This window comes from Tyto alba, unplaced genomic scaffold (genome assembly GCF_018691265.1).
Source record: "Tyto alba isolate M040663 unplaced genomic scaffold, T.alba_DEE_v4.0 Super-Scaffold_19, whole genome shotgun sequence".
Classification (NCBI taxonomy): Eukaryota; Metazoa; Chordata; class Aves; order Strigiformes; family Tytonidae; genus Tyto; species Tyto alba.
In genome coordinates, this window is record NW_024881281.1 from 12,364,029 (window position 1) to 12,384,445 (window position 20,417).

Sequence of the window (20,417 nt, forward strand, 5' to 3'; positions counted from 1 at the left end):
GCCGCCAGGGGCGGGCCGCTGGCTGCGGCCGAGCTCGCGGCTGCGTGGCCGCCGCTCTGGTCGGTGTCTCGGTGTTGCCATAGCGGCGCCGCCGCCGCCGCGCAGGGCTCGGGGCTGAGCCGCGGCCCGGCCCCGCCGCCTCCCCGGGACCAGGCTGCCGACGGAGGAGGTGAGGGGTTTGGGGAGCTGCTGAGTGTTTTTGGGGGGGCTGCCGGGGCGTGGGGGTGCGGCTGGGGCTGTGACGGCGGCTGCCAGGTTGAGGGGTGGGGGGGGGGGGGCGGCGTGGGGCGGTGAGGGTGCTGACAGAGTAGGGAGGGTGCGTGTGGTAATGGCGGGCGGTTAAATGTGGGGGCTGTGAGGCAGTGAGGTGGCCACTGAGGGTTGTGGAGGTGGGGGAACCTCTGTGGTTTTGGGGGGGGGCTGCTCAGGCTGGGGCTGGCAGCGGGACGGGGGGAAGGAGCTGCGAGTGCCTGGGGGGTAGTTTCGGGGAAATGGGGTGAAGGGGCTCCCTCATGGGGAGCGCTTGCAGGGTTTCCCTAACGAGGGCGGCTGAGTACAGCTGCTTTACTCTTGCTTTGGAAGTGGCGCTCAGAAACTCACCTTCTCTGAGTTATGCTCCCAAAGGCACTCTGAGGTTTAGTAGGTTATTCTCCCAGAAATGCTATGAGAACTGAGGAACTCTGGATAAGCGCCAGCCTTCGGTACAGCCCTTTGCTTCAGTTGTTGTCTCTTTGCATTTTAGCATGTCTGAGGCACTAATTTAGTACGGTGGTAGTATACCTGGGGTGGGAAATGCTTCCGTGGTGGCAAGGACCCAAGTTACTTCTCTTAATGAGGAACTCTGCCCCGCTTCTGCTCAAAATCAGGGTCGTACAGCAAAGTGAAAGCTATGCAAGTCCTTCCTTTGCCACAGAAGGCAAAAGGAGTTCAGAAAATAAAAGTACTCAAGTGTTCTCCAGAACAGTTTGTTCCTGTAAGCTGGTCAAGGTGTTTCCTGTGGAGAAAGTGTTGACGTATTGTCAAATTGGTTTCTTACCAGCATTGCGGTATGCGATGGCAGGTAATGAATGTAAACTCTGCCATGAGAGCACGCACACAGTCCAGTCTGAGCCTTCACAGATCAGGTACTTGGCAAAATAGCCAAGGATGAATGCGCTCAATGTTACAACCATATGATAAATAAGCTGTCGCACTTGATAGTTCCCCATGTTTTCAAACACTGCAAGGATGGCCAGTCTTGCTTAGATACTGTACAGAGAAGCATAATATTAAAGTGTAGATAGTAATGTTTTAGTTTTCTGGTTCTTTGACTAAGATATGCTCAGGGTAACGTTTAATTTGCTGAGACATAAAAAGGTTTTGTTTATATGTTTTGTTTGAGCTCACTTCCTCCTCTTTGACACAGAATGTGTCTTCTGTGGGTAGCACAGGAGGTTTTGAATGTTGTTTTTGGAGAACTGTTTCACGGCAGTGTGGGAAACTTGTGGCAGTTTTCTGTTTGTTCTAACCTGATGATGGAATAGGTAAAAAACTTAGTGGATTTACAAAATGCTTTTTTAGTTCTCCATTTCATCAGGAAGGGAAATGACAGGTTATAAGTTGGCATTTTTTGTGTTTACGTTGTAGTGGGTTGTATTTCAAAAATTTTGTATTATTTTAGTATATTTGTATTTATTTTGTATATGAAATGCATTTAATATTTTACGATAAATGATCATTAAGACACATACATGATTACATGAAACAGAGTATTAACCCTTTGCCTTTTCCACAGTTACTTTGTTTTTCCAGAGCCTAGAATTGGAACAGAAAGCTGTGAGTTTTAAATGTTCTTAAGAATTCCAGATCCTTGCCTTTACCTACTGCCACCCCTCAAATACTGTTCTCTCCTTAATATATTTTGTGTTCAGTGATGGGGAGGGGGATCTTGTATTCATTCTTTGTAAACATAATGGCTTTTGGTAAAACAATTGCGTCTAATGAAACAAGGCAATTTGGCTATTGCTGTGTTTTTGATTAATGGCAATTCTCTCTGCTTGTGGGAATCCTGGTGCAGTTACCTGGCTGCAGCACTTAATGTTTGCCTGTCCACTCCCCTGGTAGCAGCTGAACTATTAATTGAAAGCTGATGGCCTTGACATTGGCGTTCATGTGTTAATGCTTAATTGGTCAAGTTTTAGCTGAATTGGATTAGTTTTGAAGCCATCATTTAAGTATTGTGTTTAATTTTAGGGTAGGAAAAGTAGGCTGACTTTCAGTGAGGCTTGGTTTTTCTGATTGGGGACTACAAAGGAATAATATATCTTAATTATATTTTGGGGTTGGTGGTCACTGGTTGAGTTTCTGACAGAAATCTGTCTTCTTTTCTCCAGACCTTCGGTTTTCTATTTTTTGTCATTGACTTCAGTAGGGGTTTGTGTGTGGTGGTGGTTTGTTTTTATTTTTTTTAATCGTGTAATTTTCACTTGTTATGCAACTTTATACCATGGTTTGTTGTTTGTAACAACTCGGAGAAATTGTAAACTCTTCAATCAGGCTAGAACGTGATTTTAGTTGAATTGCCATGGCTGTATATAGAAGGGTTGTTAAAACTTGTGCTTTAGACTTTGAACCAGCTTTTGCCTGGTGGAAGGGTGTAGGCAGATTTTCAGGCAGTCATCTGCTGGGGTGTTCTTACATCTGTGTGCCTGCTTCTGACTCACCCCAGACCTGTGTTGGAGACAGGCTGTAGAGCTAGACAGGCTGTGTCAGACCCAGTGCTGCAGCTTTGTATCCTCATGTCTAGCCAGGTAACATGCTGCCCTCATCTAGTGTCTGTTGGTTTCATTCTAATACAGGTAGGAAAAATTGTGTCTAGGTTTAGGCTACCATTCTATCCCCTATAGGAAGAGTGCATTTTCATATGTATATAGGGTATCTCAGAGCATTTCTTCTCTAAAGCCTTTGACCAGTCCTGAGGGATACAGAGCCTGATCCAAACCCACGAAATTAGAAAGCATGTTGAACCAAGTACTTTGTGCTTAATAAACTGCTTTGCAGGCAGAAGGATAATGTGATATGCAGATAATTGTGTTCACGTGTCCCTTTTTTGACCATAACTTCATGCGAACTGCTGCTGACCAGGGAAAGAGGACCTGTTGGTACGTGGTAGCAAAACCAAGGAAACTCAGTACTTCTGTATAGTCTGAGCTTTGACTACAAGCATAGCATGGCTTTAAATTAACTGAGTAGTGCTAGCAGTCTGGTGTGGGCTAAATACTTGAGTATTGATCTAACTTCTCCGGGAAGTGTTATGGTCAGTGCTATAGTAAGGTCTGCACTGCTGGGAGGACACTGCTATTTATCTGCCTGCGCTTTGTGCTCTGCACTTAAACATATTCGTGTGGTGCAAATGCTTCTCCAGCCCTCCCCCAGTTGCCCACTTCCATTGCAAAAACCCCAGCCAGTCTCCTGATCCCCAAAGTAATTCCAGTCATTAGTCCTGATAGTACCCGTGTCTCCCCTCATCAAGATTGTTTTCCTTCACTTCCCAGGGACTGTCATTACAAGAAACCAGAAATTAGTACTTTGTACTTCCAGCAACTGGCATTCAGGGCGCAGAGAACACTTTGCAGGGGTGAATGAGTGTAATCTCTGTTTCACAGGTGGGGAGAGATTCAGCTGCTGAATTGATGTCAGAAACAGAACTTGTCTGCTTGCCAGCTCTTCTAACCACCTGATGGTATGTCCCTCCAAAGTTGATTATTCAGTCTTCAAAGAACATTGCAAGGTTGAAAACTTACAATTTTCTTTAAGAAGCAGTATATGACTGTCAGATCAAGAATTCAAATTTTGTTTTAGTTTCTCCCTTCTTTCTCAGCCTGTTTCCTCAGAACTGAGACACGGCTTATTCTAACCTCTGAAAGCCCTTTCTGGCTTTTTAAATTTATGTTCCCATATGCGACTTCCTTTAAAAAGGATTGTTGCTTTCTGAGGCACTGTTTATTCTTCTCCGTGTCTGTAAAATCAACAAATTCTTCACATTAATTGCTCTTGAGGTTTTCACTTGACTCCAAAATATTAATTAGGCTTCCTTCTCTAAATGCCTTCTGGTTTCTCTGCCAAATAGTCTTGAAGTAGGAATTTCTACATTGTATTTCAGTGTAGACTAAAATATTAATTTAACATCAGCTTTTTTTTTATGCTACCACCTTTTTATTTATATTCAGAAGGTTGTGGGATATGCTTAAAAGAATATATTTAAACAGCATATGCTTTGAATATTTTAGTTTAGCCTCTAGACTGATGTTAAGTGAGATTTTAAACAGGCAAATTTAAAATACTCTCTTTTGGGAGTAGCTTGTTGCATAGTAACCTCTACTGTAGAAGAACAGTTCCTTTGGGCATTCTATATTCTATATATACATATGGATAATTTCAAATTGCAATGTCACAAGCGGCGTCATTGAATCAATGCCACTTACTGTGTGCATGAGTTTATACTGGTTTGGCTTGCTCCTCAAATGAGTCAGAAACCGTAATATTGCATCTGCTGGAAGTCCAGACTGAAACTGATGGGCTGACACTTTCTGTTGATGTCAAAATACCTTGTTCAGAAAGCAGTTGCTACTGGCATCTGTGAATGGCCTCCACCTTTCATTCACCCAGCTATTTTTGAGTTGTTAGAATCATTCAGATGAGTAATTTCTCCAATGATGTGTTTGAGGACATACTCTACGAGGTTGCATCACGCATTGATAAGTTTTCTTCCATCAACACGTTAGTGCTTCTTAGGACTTTGCTTAAGCCACAGTTATCTGGAAAACGGCTGAGCAGTGGTGTTCCCAGAAAGGGAGCGTTGGTGAGCTGCAAGTTAATACTCAGCTGTACTGTGGTGTCAGAATAATCACAGCTGGGCTGGGACTGCAACTGGTACTGCTGCTCTGTTGCAGTGAGGAATCCCTTCTCTGTAGGATTGCCTTTGAATTTGTTTTATACATATCTTAAAATATCTTAAAATTTGTTCATCTGGTGGAATAGGTCTCTTTAGAGATACTTGGATTTAATAATTGGGAGAACCAACAGGCCCATGGTTTCCTGAACAGGTTTTAAAAATGACAAATTATTAAAAGAAGGGAAATGTTTCTCTGCTTAGATTAACAAAACAATTTACTGAATCCTTGAACCTTTTCCTATATATGCCCTGTATTCTGGGCTAGCAGCAGAGACGGATAAAATGTCAAGCATGATAGATTGTTGGAGCTGTTTTTTGGTAGTTAAACAATAATGAAACTGTTATCTGCTTGCAGGGAAACACTGCTCTCTGTGTGCGGACTTTGTCCTGGAGAAAGTTTCAATTGTTCCAAAGAAAGGCGATTTCTAAAATGCAGCTTCTGTGGCCAGTGGCACAGCTGTCTAAATTACTGGCTGTCTTGAGGCCATTACACAAGCATTACAAAATAGTTTGGAAACAGTTTATTTTTCAGATTCCAAATAAAGTGTAGATTTCAAAGTCCCTTTTTGACTGTATCATCAAAAAAGTAGAAATTGAAGCTGGTGTTTATATAGAGACCAATTTATGCTCTCAGAGCTCACTGCGTAGGTTTCTCCCAGTCAGAGGCTGATACTTGCATAATCCATACCTTATGTCCCTTGGATGGAGAGGCTTATCAGTTGTTGCATGTGGTCATGTATTTCCTTGTTGGTTTAGTCAAATCTAGTCTGTTGTGCATCTTTTTGTGCAAAGGGCTCTTGGGTAAGAGGAGTAAAATCTTGTCTTTTACATAGAAGAGAAGTGAGAGGGAGTTGATGCAGGTATTTAAAAATAAAGCCAAAATCCTCAGCCTTCTTTTTGACAAACTTCTTATTCTCTCTATTCCTGTTGTTACTTGTACTTCTTGCTTCTTGTTACGTGCTTCTCTGACTTGAAGACAGATCACAGATTTGCAGTGGAAATAACTGAATTAAGAATGTAATTCTGTGTGAAGTAAGAAATTCCTGAAAATAATTAAAATATGTTGTTTAGCTTGCTGCTGGAGCTTCGTAAGTGAATTACAATGCCTACAAAATGCGCATGGAGAACGAAGTTGGAATTCAAAGGACCAGTAAATGACCACTTGTACATAGCAAAGTAACACACTTAAAAACAAAGTACCTACAGCATTTCTTTTTATCTGCTGCTGTCTGCCTTCAGAGACATCTTAAATCTGCAAATAGCTTTATCTGACAGTCATGAGTGGTGCAGATACCATCTCTGAACTCTTTCATGGGTGAAAACCGGTTTAAAGATTTTCAGGATGTGTCTATTTTAGAGGTAATAAATAACACTTTTAATGCAGTTTTACCATTTTAGTTTGTTCACCTTTTGTTGCGTTAAATGCCGTTTGTATCACGTTTTCAAACAATGTGTTCAACTGCTTATAATGAAGCCTTTTCATACAACCGAATGTAGGCCAAACCCAAGCCTAATTCATGAAAGGCTTCACTTTGTCAAAGTGAAGTAAGATGATCATTCTTGGAATGAGTCCTGTTTCTTTGTCAGTGTTTTCCAAGTAGTGTTCTGCTCAAAACCTAAGTAACTTGGTAAGATATTGTTATGGAGTCCTAAACTTGTATTTTTGCTTCTGCATGTGTGACTTAATAATACAAGGTAAGGCTTTTATTGCTGTCTGGTATTACAGATGCAAGCTTGAAATTAAATCTGTAATACGTGGTATTATTTCCTAAAAATTCCCCTAATAAATACAAATGTAATGGAAAGGATATAAACTATTACTGTCTACTGTATACTTGTCTGATTGGCTTTAATCCTTGATTATGGAGGAAACAGTCTAAAAATATTTATCGAACTTTCTGAACATTTAAATAAAAAGGAATGTTTTCCAACATTCACAAAATATTTGAAATCTAAAAGCCTAGATGTTTTTTGAAATAGCAATTTGATAGCGTGCTGCGTCCTTCAGACGTTGTTCTTAAGTACCAAGAATGTGTCTTTTTTTTTTTTTTTGACAAGGCCACAGTTGTTAGTGACACTTTTTTTTTTTTAAGTTAAAATGCCACATTAAGTAAAAACAACCTTTTGAGCAACATTTTTTTCTTCATGTTACCATCATTTTCACTGGTAAAGAGTTCAAACAAACAAACGCCAACAAAAAAATAACTGAACTTGAATTGTCTTTTGCACTTCTGTGGAACATAAAGTTGGCCTCAAAATCATCTTATCTTGTCCTTTATTTGTTTTGTTCTAATGTTAAATTGTTAGGATGCTCTGCAAAAGTGCAAGGAGGTTGTTTACTGTAAGCATTTCTTCCCAGAAGCACCTTACTTCTGTGAGCTGTGATAGTTCTCTGGAAGTATTTAATTCCATTATGAATACAGTATACATACATACATATATATGAATACAGTACTATGAAGACATGAAATACTAACTTAATAGCTCATCAGGGACTGGAATCATCTGTGTTTTACATATGGAAACTGAGGCACAGAGAACTGAAGTGGCCCAGATGCACAGAACATCTGTAACAGCTAGAAACAGAAAGCAAAGATCCTCAGCCCAATTGTCCCATGTTAATTTATCCCATTACTAATCTGAAAGTAATTACCCAGTGGAATTTGTTGAACTTCAGGTCTTCTTTAAAAATAGGAATAAGTGGTGTGTGATTTTGTGTGTGTGGTCAAAAATGGGACAGTTTCTGCTGACTTATTGAACTGAGAAAAGTAGAATTCAGAATGGAAGAAACTTTATGCTGATGTTATAAGGTTATTGGTAGAAAAGATTTTGTGTTGCAGGGAGCTGCTTAGCAGCAGAAATCATGTCGGCTTGTGTTCAAATGCCAGATAAGTTATTATTTGTTTGGGATCTGAGAATAGAAGTGAAGACGTTTTGAAGTTTTATTTTAAAAATAAGTGTTCTTTGTTGTAAAAGGGCTGTGTGAAAGTATGAGACAGCACAGTATCTGTTCCCAACTTCCGTGATAGTGGGTATGTTGTTTTTTCTTTTTCCTTAATGCTCCAATGCCAGGGTTTAGTCTCATATGAAAATATCGTTTGCCATTTTACAAAGCAAACAAACCCAGAATGAAAAAACATCCTCTTCCCAGTTACAGAGGAAAATGTGATGATGCCTTTGTACTGCAAAGGTAGAAAAAAACCCCAGCAAACCCAAGGCAAAATAAAAAACCAAAATGAAATAGATTTACTGGTTTATAAAACCCAATGATTTCTGGAGCACTGACTCATGATGTCTGAATGCTTGGGCTTGCCAAAAGCCGTGAACTGAAATGTGACCCGAGTCTGCTTGTCAGCTTGGACCATATATGGGAAATTTCCTCTTCATGAGGAAGGTAGGAAATGCACCAGATGCAGGTCCTTAAAGGCTGTTTGAAGCTTTCATTACTTAGTATCCCCTCAGTCTTTTTTTTAGAATACATTTTATACAGGTAGGATCAAATGATGATTTCATGTTCAGCAATCCTGACTTTCTGCTTTGATTAACATAAATTGCAGCAGTTTGAGGTGAGCTGTGCCTTTGAAGAATGCCCCATTCTGCCTCTTGGCAGTTCACACAAGTGATTAAAATGCTTGACCCAGAAGTTTAATGTTCTACCATAATATATGTATAGAGATGTGACAGTAAAGGAAATTCACATTGGTTTTTTGGTTCACGGCTTTAGTTTCAAGAGACAAAAGTTTACTTTTGGTTTGTGCTGATAATGTTGGTAAGCTCCCATGAGCTCTTGGGGATCTCTTAGGGATGTTGCCCTTCAACTCAGTAACCAAAAATATGGGATGTGATGGCTGTTAGGTTTGTCCATGCTTCAGTTTGAATAAAGCCCGGATTTCAATCTGCATTGCCTCGGGGTTACTAGTCCTTAGTGTTCTGCAGAGATTGAGCCTGGAAGAGAGGCATGGCATTTGGACAAGGGAAGTGGTAAAGGAGCCAATTTAGAATCTTTCAGCCCTAGAAACAAGTACTGTATAGATACTTGGAAATGGACTTTTTCACAACATCTGTCCCATGTTAGAAGTAGTTCATGCAAGTCCCGCTGGCAGACACTGAATGGTAAGGCTTGAACCTTCCCTCAGTTTTCAGAGCTCTTATCCAGGGCTGCACGTAAGCAATTTTGAATTTCAAGCCCTTCAGTGCCAAATGGATATTGGCACAAAAATGACAGTTAATATTTATGGAAGTGCTTTAGGAGTGCAACTTCAAAGTCTCTCTCAAACTTTCACCTATACTAGCTTATTTCAAGTGAGGGTGGGGTATTTTTCCTTGTCCACAGATGAGGTGTCTAAGCCATAAATAAACTGACTTTTTTATTTTGGTATCTCTTGTTGTCTCAGTAACAAAACTGGTATTCAAGTCTGTTGCTTTTCAGTGCTGTATTCAGTATCCTGGACCTTTCTTTAACAGCTGACCCACTCATTTCTGCAGTCTGGGAGAACTGAGCTTTCTACACCATTTCAGATGTGACCTATGTGCTGGTCTTTGTACATGTCAACCAAAGGAGATGATATGCAGTTGCATTTTACTAAATTTCAGCACCTACTTTGGATTTGAATTCAGATTAATTTGGAATAGGCATAGCTACAAAATGAGTCCTCAGTGTTTGTACTTGTTATGATGTGCCTCAATTATATATATTGAGATCTTTTTCAGTCTAGCCAAATAAATATTATCTTTTTTTAGGCTACAGTTAAATAGGCTAGAGGTTGCCTACCAGTCTGCACAGATCTTTTGTTGTGTGCGATTTTATTGCACATGCACTTTTCCACATGTATGAATTCCGTGGGGTTTAGGTTGATTTTCTATTAACAGTTCCTGAAATAAGGAGGGAAAGTGTAAGCTTTGTGTGAGGAATTTTAAGGTGGGGGTGGGGGGAAGAGTTAGAAGTTTACTGTTTAAAAATAAACCCGAAGCTTGGCATGAGAAGTAATTTACGGGATTTCCAACTGGTGTTGTAGTTTACCAGCAAGCCCTCTCAATTCTGGGTGTCTGAGAGACAGTGATAACACGGAGTCCTTGGAGCATTAGTGCCAACTGCAATCCCAATTTTCAGACAAACTTAATGTAATTCTGACTGATACTGTACCACCTCCAACCCAAGCTCAGCTGTTGGATGAATAACACTGTGAGACTTAAGACTGTACTTAACTGTCTCTGTGTTGGGAACAGCTGCTTTAGAGTACTTCACCCCTCTGAATCCTTGTACACCAGCTGGGGTAGGGAGTTGCTGTGCACACCGCTGCAATTTGTGGAGATGCCTCCTGTTTTCTGTCCCCCTACCCTGCTTCTGTAGGTTGGGGACAAGGGTTTTTATAAATTTGAGGAGCTGTGTCTGGGATAATGCCTCTCTTTCTCCTCTCTTCAACTGCCCCCATATGCTTGTGCTCCATTCCAAAGATGAACTGTTGATGAATATGTAAATTTATCCAGTTGGAGAGAAACCTCCTGTCACAGTGAAACAAGATGTGCAGCTGTCATAGGCGTCTTGGGCCAGGGATTTCAATGGAAATAGCTTGATCTCTTTATCTGAAGTGGGAACTGTAGTGATATGATAAAAATACAAATTGACATCCTTTCTCCTCCCCTTTTTTTCTCCAGCTCCCTCCTTTCCCCCCACTTAGGAGAAGAGTATCATTAAAGCCATCCAACAGTGGTTACCTTCTTCCATGGTGAAAGCTGAGGCAAGTCAGAGCTGTTCCCCTGATGTCCCTGGTTAAATTGTGGAACTGCTACTGCTTGTTTGTAATATCTGAATGCTGAAGTCATTTAGTTCATAGCTGTCTTTTGCAGCACAGCGGAAACTTAGTTTGAGCAACTTCCTATTCTGGGCAATGTAAAACTTTGCAAAGAGAGCGAGGTATTTGTAGCGTATGAGCGGGAAGACTCCCTGAAAAGCTTATGTTGTGCCTTTGGAGACCACTCCTGGCTTTCAGGTGGGCACAGATCCAGCTGACCTCCCAGCTAGCTATTGTTGTGTGGCTGTCATGGAAAAGTGGTCTAGATGGAGTTTGAGGTGAAGTCTGGAGAGTATGGAGTGATGACCTTCCTTGAATAGAGCTGGTTAAGGAAGCTACATGGTTAGTTAAATTTTCATTTAGCATTTTATTGCTACATATTGCAATTACAGTTTTAGCAGCTATTCACTGCTTGAAAAAAAAAAACAGCTGGCTGAAACTAAATCCAAGGAAGACTTGTGATGATGTGAATGAACTGAGAAAAAATTCAGAGTGCAAGCCAGCATTAACCTTTTTCCCCAAATGAAAAGGACTGATTGAAAGGGTGCATGATAGCAATGAGCAGTCCAGGAATCCCAGACTAAAGTTTTGACAGAGAGCTTCCACTTTTCACTGCCACTTTTGTGTGTGGGACAAAGAATAGACACACACGTACAGCCAAGCAGGATGCTGGGAGGGTGGGAATGGTAATAAAACTGAGTAGTCTGAAATCTTACTTCTCCAGAGTTTTCTTTCCTCTCTTTCTGACTTGGTTCATGCTATGTAGTACAGCTAACTTAATTTTGTCTTGCTGATGAGTACCATACTAGTGTGAGAGTGCAAGAGTGCACCAGATTTTTTTAATTGTTTTTCAGCATAGCAGCAGAGGGGAAGGGAGATAGTCTGTCTGAGGTCACAGCACATTACTTGGGAAAATGTATGGGACTAAGGTATTAAGATAGACTGGGTAAGATAAATAATTTTCTAAAACTAGTCACGTGATTTCATTAATCACATTTTGTTTTGTGTTAACTTTCTGGAAGAGTGTCACTGACTTGCAAAGGAAAAAGTCTCTTGTTGAACTTCCATCTTAGCAGATGCCTAGAGACCTAATTACGTTTAACAGCAAGAAGAACCTTTTATCTCAATATTTTTCAATATATAAAATGCAATTTTGGGTCAAAATAAACAGTTTATATTGAAATAATACATACCCCAGGTACCCAGTGCCTTTTAAAACAAAACAGGATTCCAAGATTCTCATGTTAAAATTGGGAAGAATCCTTTGGTTTTACTTGTGCTACAGAGGAGAAATTGGCTGAGTGTTGAGTTTGCAATTCAGGTGCAGGCTGGAGTCAAAGTGAGGGGTGCGTTTCTGCCTTTGGAATTAGCTTCCCGTGTAGTGCTCTATAAATCACACAGCTTCTGAACTCATTTTCTCAATTTTAAAATGAAAAATGAAGTGCTCTAGTTTTGTAGAGGTGCTTGAAGATTAGATCCTTTGTGCTTGTAACAGTATTGGTGGGGTTTGCTTATGGGCAAAGGTGCTTTCACTGAAGATCTGTTGATCTTCTACCAAACAACATCAGCAAGTGTTGCTGAGAGTAAGCTTGCAAGTTACTTTTAGGAGAGCACACTGATAAACACCGATAAGCTGCAAAATGTTTGTAGAATACCCACTGTGTTTTTTTCATGTATTTGAGAACTCTAATCCTTCATTTTCCTCTCATTTAAGCAAATCTTCTAAGGGCTTACCTTGCAATTTATTTACTCCAATAGTAAACCAGGTTACAGCAGTATAAAAGGATCTTTGTCTGCGTGATGGTTTCCTCTGTGCCATATAACTAGGAAGTTACTTTTGGTGCTTCTCTCAGAATCAGCAGTAATTCAAGGCGATAGCATTTCAGTGAAGTTGTGTGTGGCTGTCTCTGTGCTGAACTGCTGTGGCCCAGGTCCAGCTTTTCCCTGCACTGCTTTGCACCCTGCCCCAACGGGCCGTGCTGTTTACTTTCTGCTCTGTGGTAAATGGATGTCACTTCCTTGATTAAAATGCTGGTGTGCAGCCAGATTCTCTTCCTTCGGGCTCGCGCGCTCCGAGAAGCCGTGCACCTAGTGAGCGCACACGCTGCTGAATCCGGTTGTGTGCCACGCTCCGTGATCCGGCTCCCGGAGGCGCTGGGATGTGCTGCATCTCCTGCCTTCCGAGATGCCTGGCACCCACACGTCGAGGCTTTGAAGGCATCTCCGAGGTGGAGGAGCACAGGTGCAACTGTGTGGTGCTGTATTAAAGAGGGTTTGAAGATGGATTCCCAGAAGGCACAGGCTGAACTACCGGCCGTGCGCTGGCCCCCTCTGAAGGGGAAGGTCTAGACAGCGCACGGGCATGGGGTGCCAGTGTCAGCCTGCTCTGTCCGTCGAAAGCAGCCAGCCGACCCGAGGATGCAGGCACGGTGCCAGTGCAACTGCTAGCCCCCCTGTGCCTGGCAGCGTAGGCTCTCTTGGATGCACAGAAGCCTGACCAAGACGCCACAGACACTAACCTGGACACCCGGTTCTGACTATGCTTGGTGCAGGTTGACCTGAACGCTCCGTCCTCTGCCTTCATAGCTGGCCAGTTTCTCACCTGAAAAATTTTAGGCTGACATCGAAGTTGCTGATCAGACCGGTGAGCAATTGTACGTCTGTCTTTGTAAATATTGTTCGTATTGCATACTTAGATGATTAGAGATACAAAAAGTCTCCAGACAGTTTGAAGGAACAGAACAAAATAGAAACATGTCTCCTCCATCTGAAAAATTTCAGTCTGTCTTCCCCTGAACACACGTTTCTGGCTGTGATACAGTGCTAATATTTATTTACTTAATCTTTCAAGATGTGTATGCTGTCACCTTGGGCACATGTGAACTAGTACCTTTACTCATAAACACGTTTTTTTCTATCCCTAGGTAAAAATCTTACGTGTTCAATCCAGCTGTTTTAGATAGCAAATTAGGTTTACGTGCTTTGTGAAAGATAGCCAGGGCTGGTCCCCACTCTTCATTTTCTCGCGTTTTGTACTGGTTAAGACACCATCTCTGCAAATGTCATGCTCAGACTGGCAACCCGCCTCCTTCCCTTATGCCTCCTGTGAATGGCTAATTTGCTGACTTTTCCACCTGTCCCAACATATGGTTGCACCCATTTATCATAATTCAGGTCTGTGTGCCTGTGACACAGGCTGATAAAAATAATACTTCATGCATAAATGTCATTTGAGCAGATTATTTGATAGCCCTGCTACCAAGTAAATACTTATTTTTGACTAAGCAAACTGTGAATTCAGTTTCTAAGTGGTAGGTCATTAATGAAGTTAAGTTTAGCAAGGCATTTCTTATCAGTGCAGGTTTACTAAAAAAAAAAAAAAAAAAAGGTAAATTATAACAATGAGCAACTGTATAATGCTATTAATGAGGAACCAAGATGGTTAATTCATTAAATACTTAAATCATTGCAAAGCAGCATTCATGAAAGTGAGATCTGTTGAATTTTGCAGGGGATACAACATGGAATAATAATGCAAAAATAATAATTTTAAATGTACTTTAGCAAGACATCAGTATTTTAAAGCCACACTGCCCTGTTCTGGTTTTCTGAATAGATTTCGGTGATTTTCAAGCTACTAGAAATGGCAGAAAGTACTGCTTTTGTGAATAGAATTATTCCCGGTCTTGATGTGTTGCCTTGAAAGGTATCTTACCAATGAATGTGGTTTTGACGTTGTGGAGGCCACACAATGGATGGCAGGTTGGATATGCATTGTTGTATAGCACCTATATGTGAAGCACACAGACCTTACTGGATTCGGCAGTTTGGCAGTTCTCTGGTGTGTAGGAAAGAGTGAGAAGATTGAGACACTCCGCATTAATCTAATGGAAACTGCTGAGAAGCAGAAGACGACAGTTTGGGATCACAGGGGGAGGTTCTGAAATGTAGTGAGGAAGTAGTTAAGGAGGATGGCCTCTGGATAAATGAGATTGGAAGAGGAGCTTGATGGTTCAGGGAGCTAATAGCAAAGCAGCTCATTGTGGTGAGCAGACTCAAACTCAGGAGGTGTGAGGGCAGCTGACAGAACTAATGACCAAACATTATTGTAGGAAAACATGCCCTAACAAAGCTGCTATTTCTCTTGCATCTCCCTTTGGGCACCCTTCTCCATTTGCAGTAGCCTCAAGGGTCATCAGCTCTGCTGTTCCAGTGGCTGAAGGCCTCTCAGGAGGAGGAAGAGGAGTACTTGTTGCTGACGCTTCTCCTCACATGGGAGCTCAGTTCCTTTTGGTCCCTTAACTCAAGTATCTCATTGGTGCTATTGAATTCCAGCCCCTAAATTCCTGAGCAGTCACAAGAAGCCAAACACAGTCATTGAGAGCTTTATTGCACACAGCTGAAAGCTCAGTCATTCTGAGAGATGTTCCTTTCGCCGGTTCTAGTCCCTTATTGTTCACATTCCTAGGAAAAATAAAGGGAAATTTTATATTCAAACATAAATCACAGTTTTCCTATAGAGCCAAAGCCTACCCTTAGAAATACACAAAGCATGTGTAATAAATCCTGTATGTAGGCAGTGATCTCTGATACTCCAGCCAGCAAGGTTATGGCATTAATATTGCATATATAGTGACAACCTAAGTTCAAATGCTTTTTTTTTTAATGAAGATGGAAAGTATAAAACTCCAGGCTTGCATTTTGAATACTATCTTCAACAGTGTATGGGAGGAAAACTTTGACATCACTGGTAGTTCTTCCGGAATTAAATTATGCTTGCAAATTTATACAGAACTCATGGTGATGTATAGAACATGTTAATGGACAGGTGGTGAAATGAATTTCACTCTTCTGTTTAAAATCAGTGAAGAGAGTCATAGCATTCACAGCTTCATACTGAAAAAAAAAAAAAAAAAAAAAAACCGCAATCCAGCAGAGCATGATAGAGTGCTAGCACTGCTTTGCCCTCAGACCACGGCAAGCAACTCCCTGCCTTGTCCAATATTTATTGGATTTCTTCTGGCTTTTCCTTAAAGAGACTCAAGAAAGAAGATAAAACAATCCCCCTTCCCAAAAACAAGCTCAGCATGATCACTGCCATGTGGGTGGATGTGTTTACAGGTCCAGGGTAGACTGTTTGATCTTGCATCTCCACCCTCAGTGAAGCTCCTTCTCCCTTTGCTCTTGCAGGTGCACCAAGCACAACAAGCAGTTACGATTTAGGGCAGGTACTTCTTGGCTGCCAGAAGTCATCTGTTGAGTGCCTGCCATATAGCTTTCAGTTCCCCAAAAACATGCTCAGCTGCATGGTTAAAACAGTTATTTTCTGTGGCTCCCATTGGCCAGTATGAGCATCATGTCCAAGAATAATACAGGCTGCTGGTATCAGTAATGCCTGTAACGTTAGTCATGCCAGTAAGTCACCCTCCTTTATTCAAGAAGTTGCTTGAGAATTCCTGAGATCTGTGGTGTCATTAACTTTTCCAAACCAACATGTTAATATCAGTCAGTTTACTGTAAGTATTTACCAAGCCCTGGAGCACAACAAAGAAGTAGATCTTTCGTCTGGTAAACTTTTTTGGCTGGGCATTTATTTGTCACTTCAGCATAATTGTGGAGCTCCTTGCATGCAGAACAGCCATTCATCTGCAGAGGACTGACAGGAGTTACACAGGGCAGTGCTTGCTAGTTATGATGTTCAAACTCTGCCACGTGTAACAGCAACCCATCTGTCAAAGCATTGCTTATGGGAATTATCAGTTTCTGGATGGTGCTGACAACATACCTCTGAATGTGTTACAAAATAAATAAGGGAATAATTAGGCTGTAGCAAGCACTGTAGAGGTGTCTAGGGAATTGCCGCTTGCGACTACCAGTCCTCTCCCACTGGCAATGGTTGTGTCCTCCGGTCTAAAAGTGATCCTGTACAGAACAAAGGAAAAATCGCTCTTGAAGGAGCTGCTGAATCTCACCTGCATTTCTTGTTGTTGTCTTAGAGCAGCTATGGGCAGATACACAGACATTTTAGCATCTTAAGGCTCAGTCGTATCTGCTTGGTAGTATAGCTGCCAGTTAGCAAAGCTTTGTCTAACTGGTGGCAGCATTTTTAAGTTCCCACGTAGCATCCCCAGCATGTTCCGGGAATCAAAAGTGTAATCCTTGCTTTTCAGCCATTATGGTCTCCTGTGAATTTGGAAATGGTGACAGATACCTACAAAATTAGTTGGGGCGATGTTGACTGAGGTGCAGAGCACAGTGGCCATGTGTGGACAGAGGTGGAAACATCCGTGAGCTCCTTTCCTTGCACTTGGGGCAGCCTGAGCTGCGCTGGAGCGGGCTGTGGCATTGCCACCACGCTGCCCCCGACCTGCATGCCGTGTTGGGAGATGATGCTCGCGGACTGGCAGGTGTCTCTTGGTGTGCCTGGAGGTGAATCCCGCTTGGCACAAGAGCTGCCTGTGGCCCAAAAGCAGCGTGGGATGCCCGCTCGCAGTGCAAAGCACCTGCTCTGCAGGAGCCCACCAGCCTCCTGAAATGCTGCGAGTGAAGTGAGAGCTGTCCGTTTCTGGGTGACTGTCAGCCATCAGCACAGAGCGGTTTTCAGTGAAGGATATTTGTCAATGTAGATGCTGCATGTGGACAAGCCCTAACTTAAACTTAGAGCTGTACATAGTGGTCCTTAAATAATTAAAACCTGACATACGCTGGTACAGGCTGAAGTAGTGTGCCTGTGTTGTAGGAATGGCTGTCATGTTTCCATGTGCTCCTTCCTCTTAAAGATGAGAGATACCTTTGGAAAAAACATACAAATCAGAGGAGGGTCCTTGTTATTAGTTGTTTGTTTATGGATGTTTCCCTTCCGTGCTTTTTTAGTTGAGCAGGATTAAGGTTCTTCTAAAGCAACATCCAAGCCTTTTGTTAACCTTCTCATTTCCTGGCATTTACACAAAACTACTACTCCAGCTGAATGCTGAGGTCTGCTTTATTTTATCCTGGTTTATGCACTTCTTTGTGTTTTTCTTTTCAATGTTTGACATGTTGCAATGTTCCAGAGTGAATTAGTGGGCTGTCTTTTTTTAGGAAAACAAACTTTTGGGGTCAGGCAGTAGCATTTGTGTATTCTGTTATCGTGGGTGGCCTTCAGCCTTCAGTTTGCAGGGGTCCTTGAAACAGGAAGGGAATTTAACTATGGATGCAGTTTTTCACTGCTGTGGAGGTTGTGAATACTTGTTTGACTGTGCAGCTTTCATGTTGTTTAGATTTGCAATTCCTGGGAACAAATTAAACCTCCAAACAGCATAGTTTAAAATAGAAATTCAGTAATTTTGCAGTACAAAGGATATGTTAACTTCTGTGTGGGACCAATAGCTTGAAAATTAATGTGCAGAAAGAAAAAGAGCAATTGTTTCTTTTATGTATGATATCTAAAGTATGTGTTTTGATTGGAGTGGAGAGCTAATACACAGGGATGATACGTTATTGCTGTTCCTGGAACACTTCTCTCCATGTATTTGTTACGATCAGCATTGTGCACATCAGTTACACTGAGAATTGTTTATCATCTCATGAATCTGTAGATTTTTACTTAAACATTAAAATCTGCTGAGCCTGCAGGGTAGAGTTTGTTGGTAAGCTCACCATTGTGGATTTTGAAAGGCGAATGTCCAGTGCAGCGACAGCAGTAACTTTGACGAGCCAAATTCAGCTAGATTTTGAAAAGATTAAAGATGCCACTAAAGCTACAGATACTGGAACAGCACCAAACTACAGAAGCTTCCCAATTCAAGCACATCAACTGAAATGACTTAACAGAGCTAAAAAAAAAAAAAAAAAAAAAAAAATCAACAGAACAGTATGTTGGTATATATTATACCAGATAACCTTTAGGAGTCACACCAGCCCACTTCCCTTGGGAATCTGGAGTTTTACAGTGGCAGTACTTACTGAGGCAAAAGAAATGAGTTGGCTGTATAGCTGGGAGATGTTTAATTTCCAGAGGTTTATAAAATTGAGCAGTTGCTGAACGCTGTTAGTGATGGACCTGCTTTTTAAGACATAAAAGAAACATAGTCCAGGAACTACAGTGTGAATGCAGAAATGCAGAGGAGGCAATTTGTATTCTGTTTACCAGTAAGTGATGACACATGGTGTATGCTCTAGAAACTGAATGCCCAGATGAATTCAGATTTCTTTGTAAACTCCCAAAAGCAAGTTTATAGTGGAGTATTTCTGGAGTACTGCTGTATGGGTGGTCTTAGAAGACTCCAAATCTGTGCATTTTGCACTGGACTGTTAGGAATTTAGGTAAGTGTGTGTGTGTGTAGATCTCTCTCTCATTATTTGACTTTCAAAAAAAAAAAATAATCCCCAAACCAACAAATGATTATGTGTCTCAGATGCAGTTGTTTTCCCAAGTAAGTTACCAGAAGCTAGTATTTGATTTTTCTTACATTTCTGACATTTACTTGCTATGTGATGATTTAGCCTTGTAATGCTGCAAATTCAGTTGAGAACTGTTAAATCAGTGGCTCTGCTGTCCTTGTCTCTTTTTAGATTTGTAGCTGTAAATCTGTAGGGGGATTTAAGCCATCTATGGTCTTGCTGCTGATTTTATGTAAATAATGTATGAGACAATTTGAGCTTATGTTTGTTTTTCCCGATGCACAAAAAACAGTCAGTGTATTATGGCTTACGTGCAATAGAGACAGCCTGTTACAGCAGACTTGGTCATAGAGTCTCATACAGCCAACTGAAACATAAATTTTCTCTTATCTTCACTGTAATTTCTTAACTCTAAGAAATTCCAGTAATAACTGCTCTGAACTGTATTTGTCCTTTCTCACCAAACGTGTACCATGCTGGACTGGGTGTGTGGTTTTTGCATGTGCTTGTAAATTAGAAGATCAAAACTTACAAACACACTGTCAAAAACGAATTGAAGGTGGGAAATTTAAATATGCATTTTATGCTTTGTGCTCACTTTAGCTGGCAGATTGTTTCCCATGTCATTTCCAATGTGTGTTTTCTCCACTTTCAGTTACTATGTGGGCAAGCTGTTGTAACTGGTTTTGTCTGGATGGCTCACCTGAAGAGATGCAGCCGCAGCCGCAGCAGGGAGCCAGAGCCCAAGCCTATTCCAACCCCGGGTACAGCTCCTTCCCATCTCCCACTGCCTCCGAACAGAGCTGCAAAGCCTGTGGGGTGCACTTTGACAGCTCCTCTAGGAAGGTGAGTCACAAACATCTTCTCTGGCAGTACGTCATCTGACTTCCATTTAATTACAAATAGCCAGTTTGCAGAGAAATGGGTGCACGTTAGAGGCCTCTGGTTTGAGGACATACCATATGGGAAAAGACAGCTTGCCATTGCTTCGGAGTCTTTAGTCATTCTTTCACAATTAGCAGACACAGTTAAGGATGACTAGAAATGCAGTGGTTAACCTTCAGTCGACTTGGCTTTCCCAGGCAGTGAAAGAAAGCCAAAGTGCTTCTAGTCATTTAAAGGAGCATTAAGTTAAGCATGAGGTTTTTAATTTGTTATTTAAAAACATGCCCTTTAAAAAATAAATAAATTGTGACGGGAAGTTTAGTAATCTGCTTGTGCTTTCAGTGAAGGAAGATCTATATATCTCTTTGTATCTCTTTTCCAAACTATTTTTGTTCAAACTAAAAAGACATGGAAGCTTGAGGATG

The 20,417-nt window shown here is 41.4% G+C and overlaps 1 protein-coding gene across 5 annotated transcripts in view; it reads left to right on the forward strand.

Annotated features, from left to right (window-relative positions):
• Positions 1 to 20,417, forward strand: part of RFFL (ring finger and FYVE like domain containing E3 ubiquitin protein ligase) — a 30,695-nt gene continuing 10,278 nt past the window's right edge. The window contains exons 1-3 of one of the 5 annotated variants that reach the window (XM_042791591.1): positions 74 to 169; positions 3,645 to 3,721; positions 19,763 to 19,953. In XM_042791591.1, coding sequence (XP_042647525.1) covers positions 19,768 to 19,953 — 186 coding nt within the window. In that variant the 5' untranslated portion in view covers positions 74 to 169; positions 3,645 to 3,721; positions 19,763 to 19,767. Of the gene's footprint in view, positions 170 to 3,644; positions 3,722 to 3,749; positions 3,770 to 12,694; positions 13,380 to 19,762; positions 19,954 to 20,417 lie in introns of those variants that run through there. The other 4 variants (XM_042791593.1, XM_042791592.1, XM_032995593.2 and 1 more) reach the window with 4 other exon arrangements.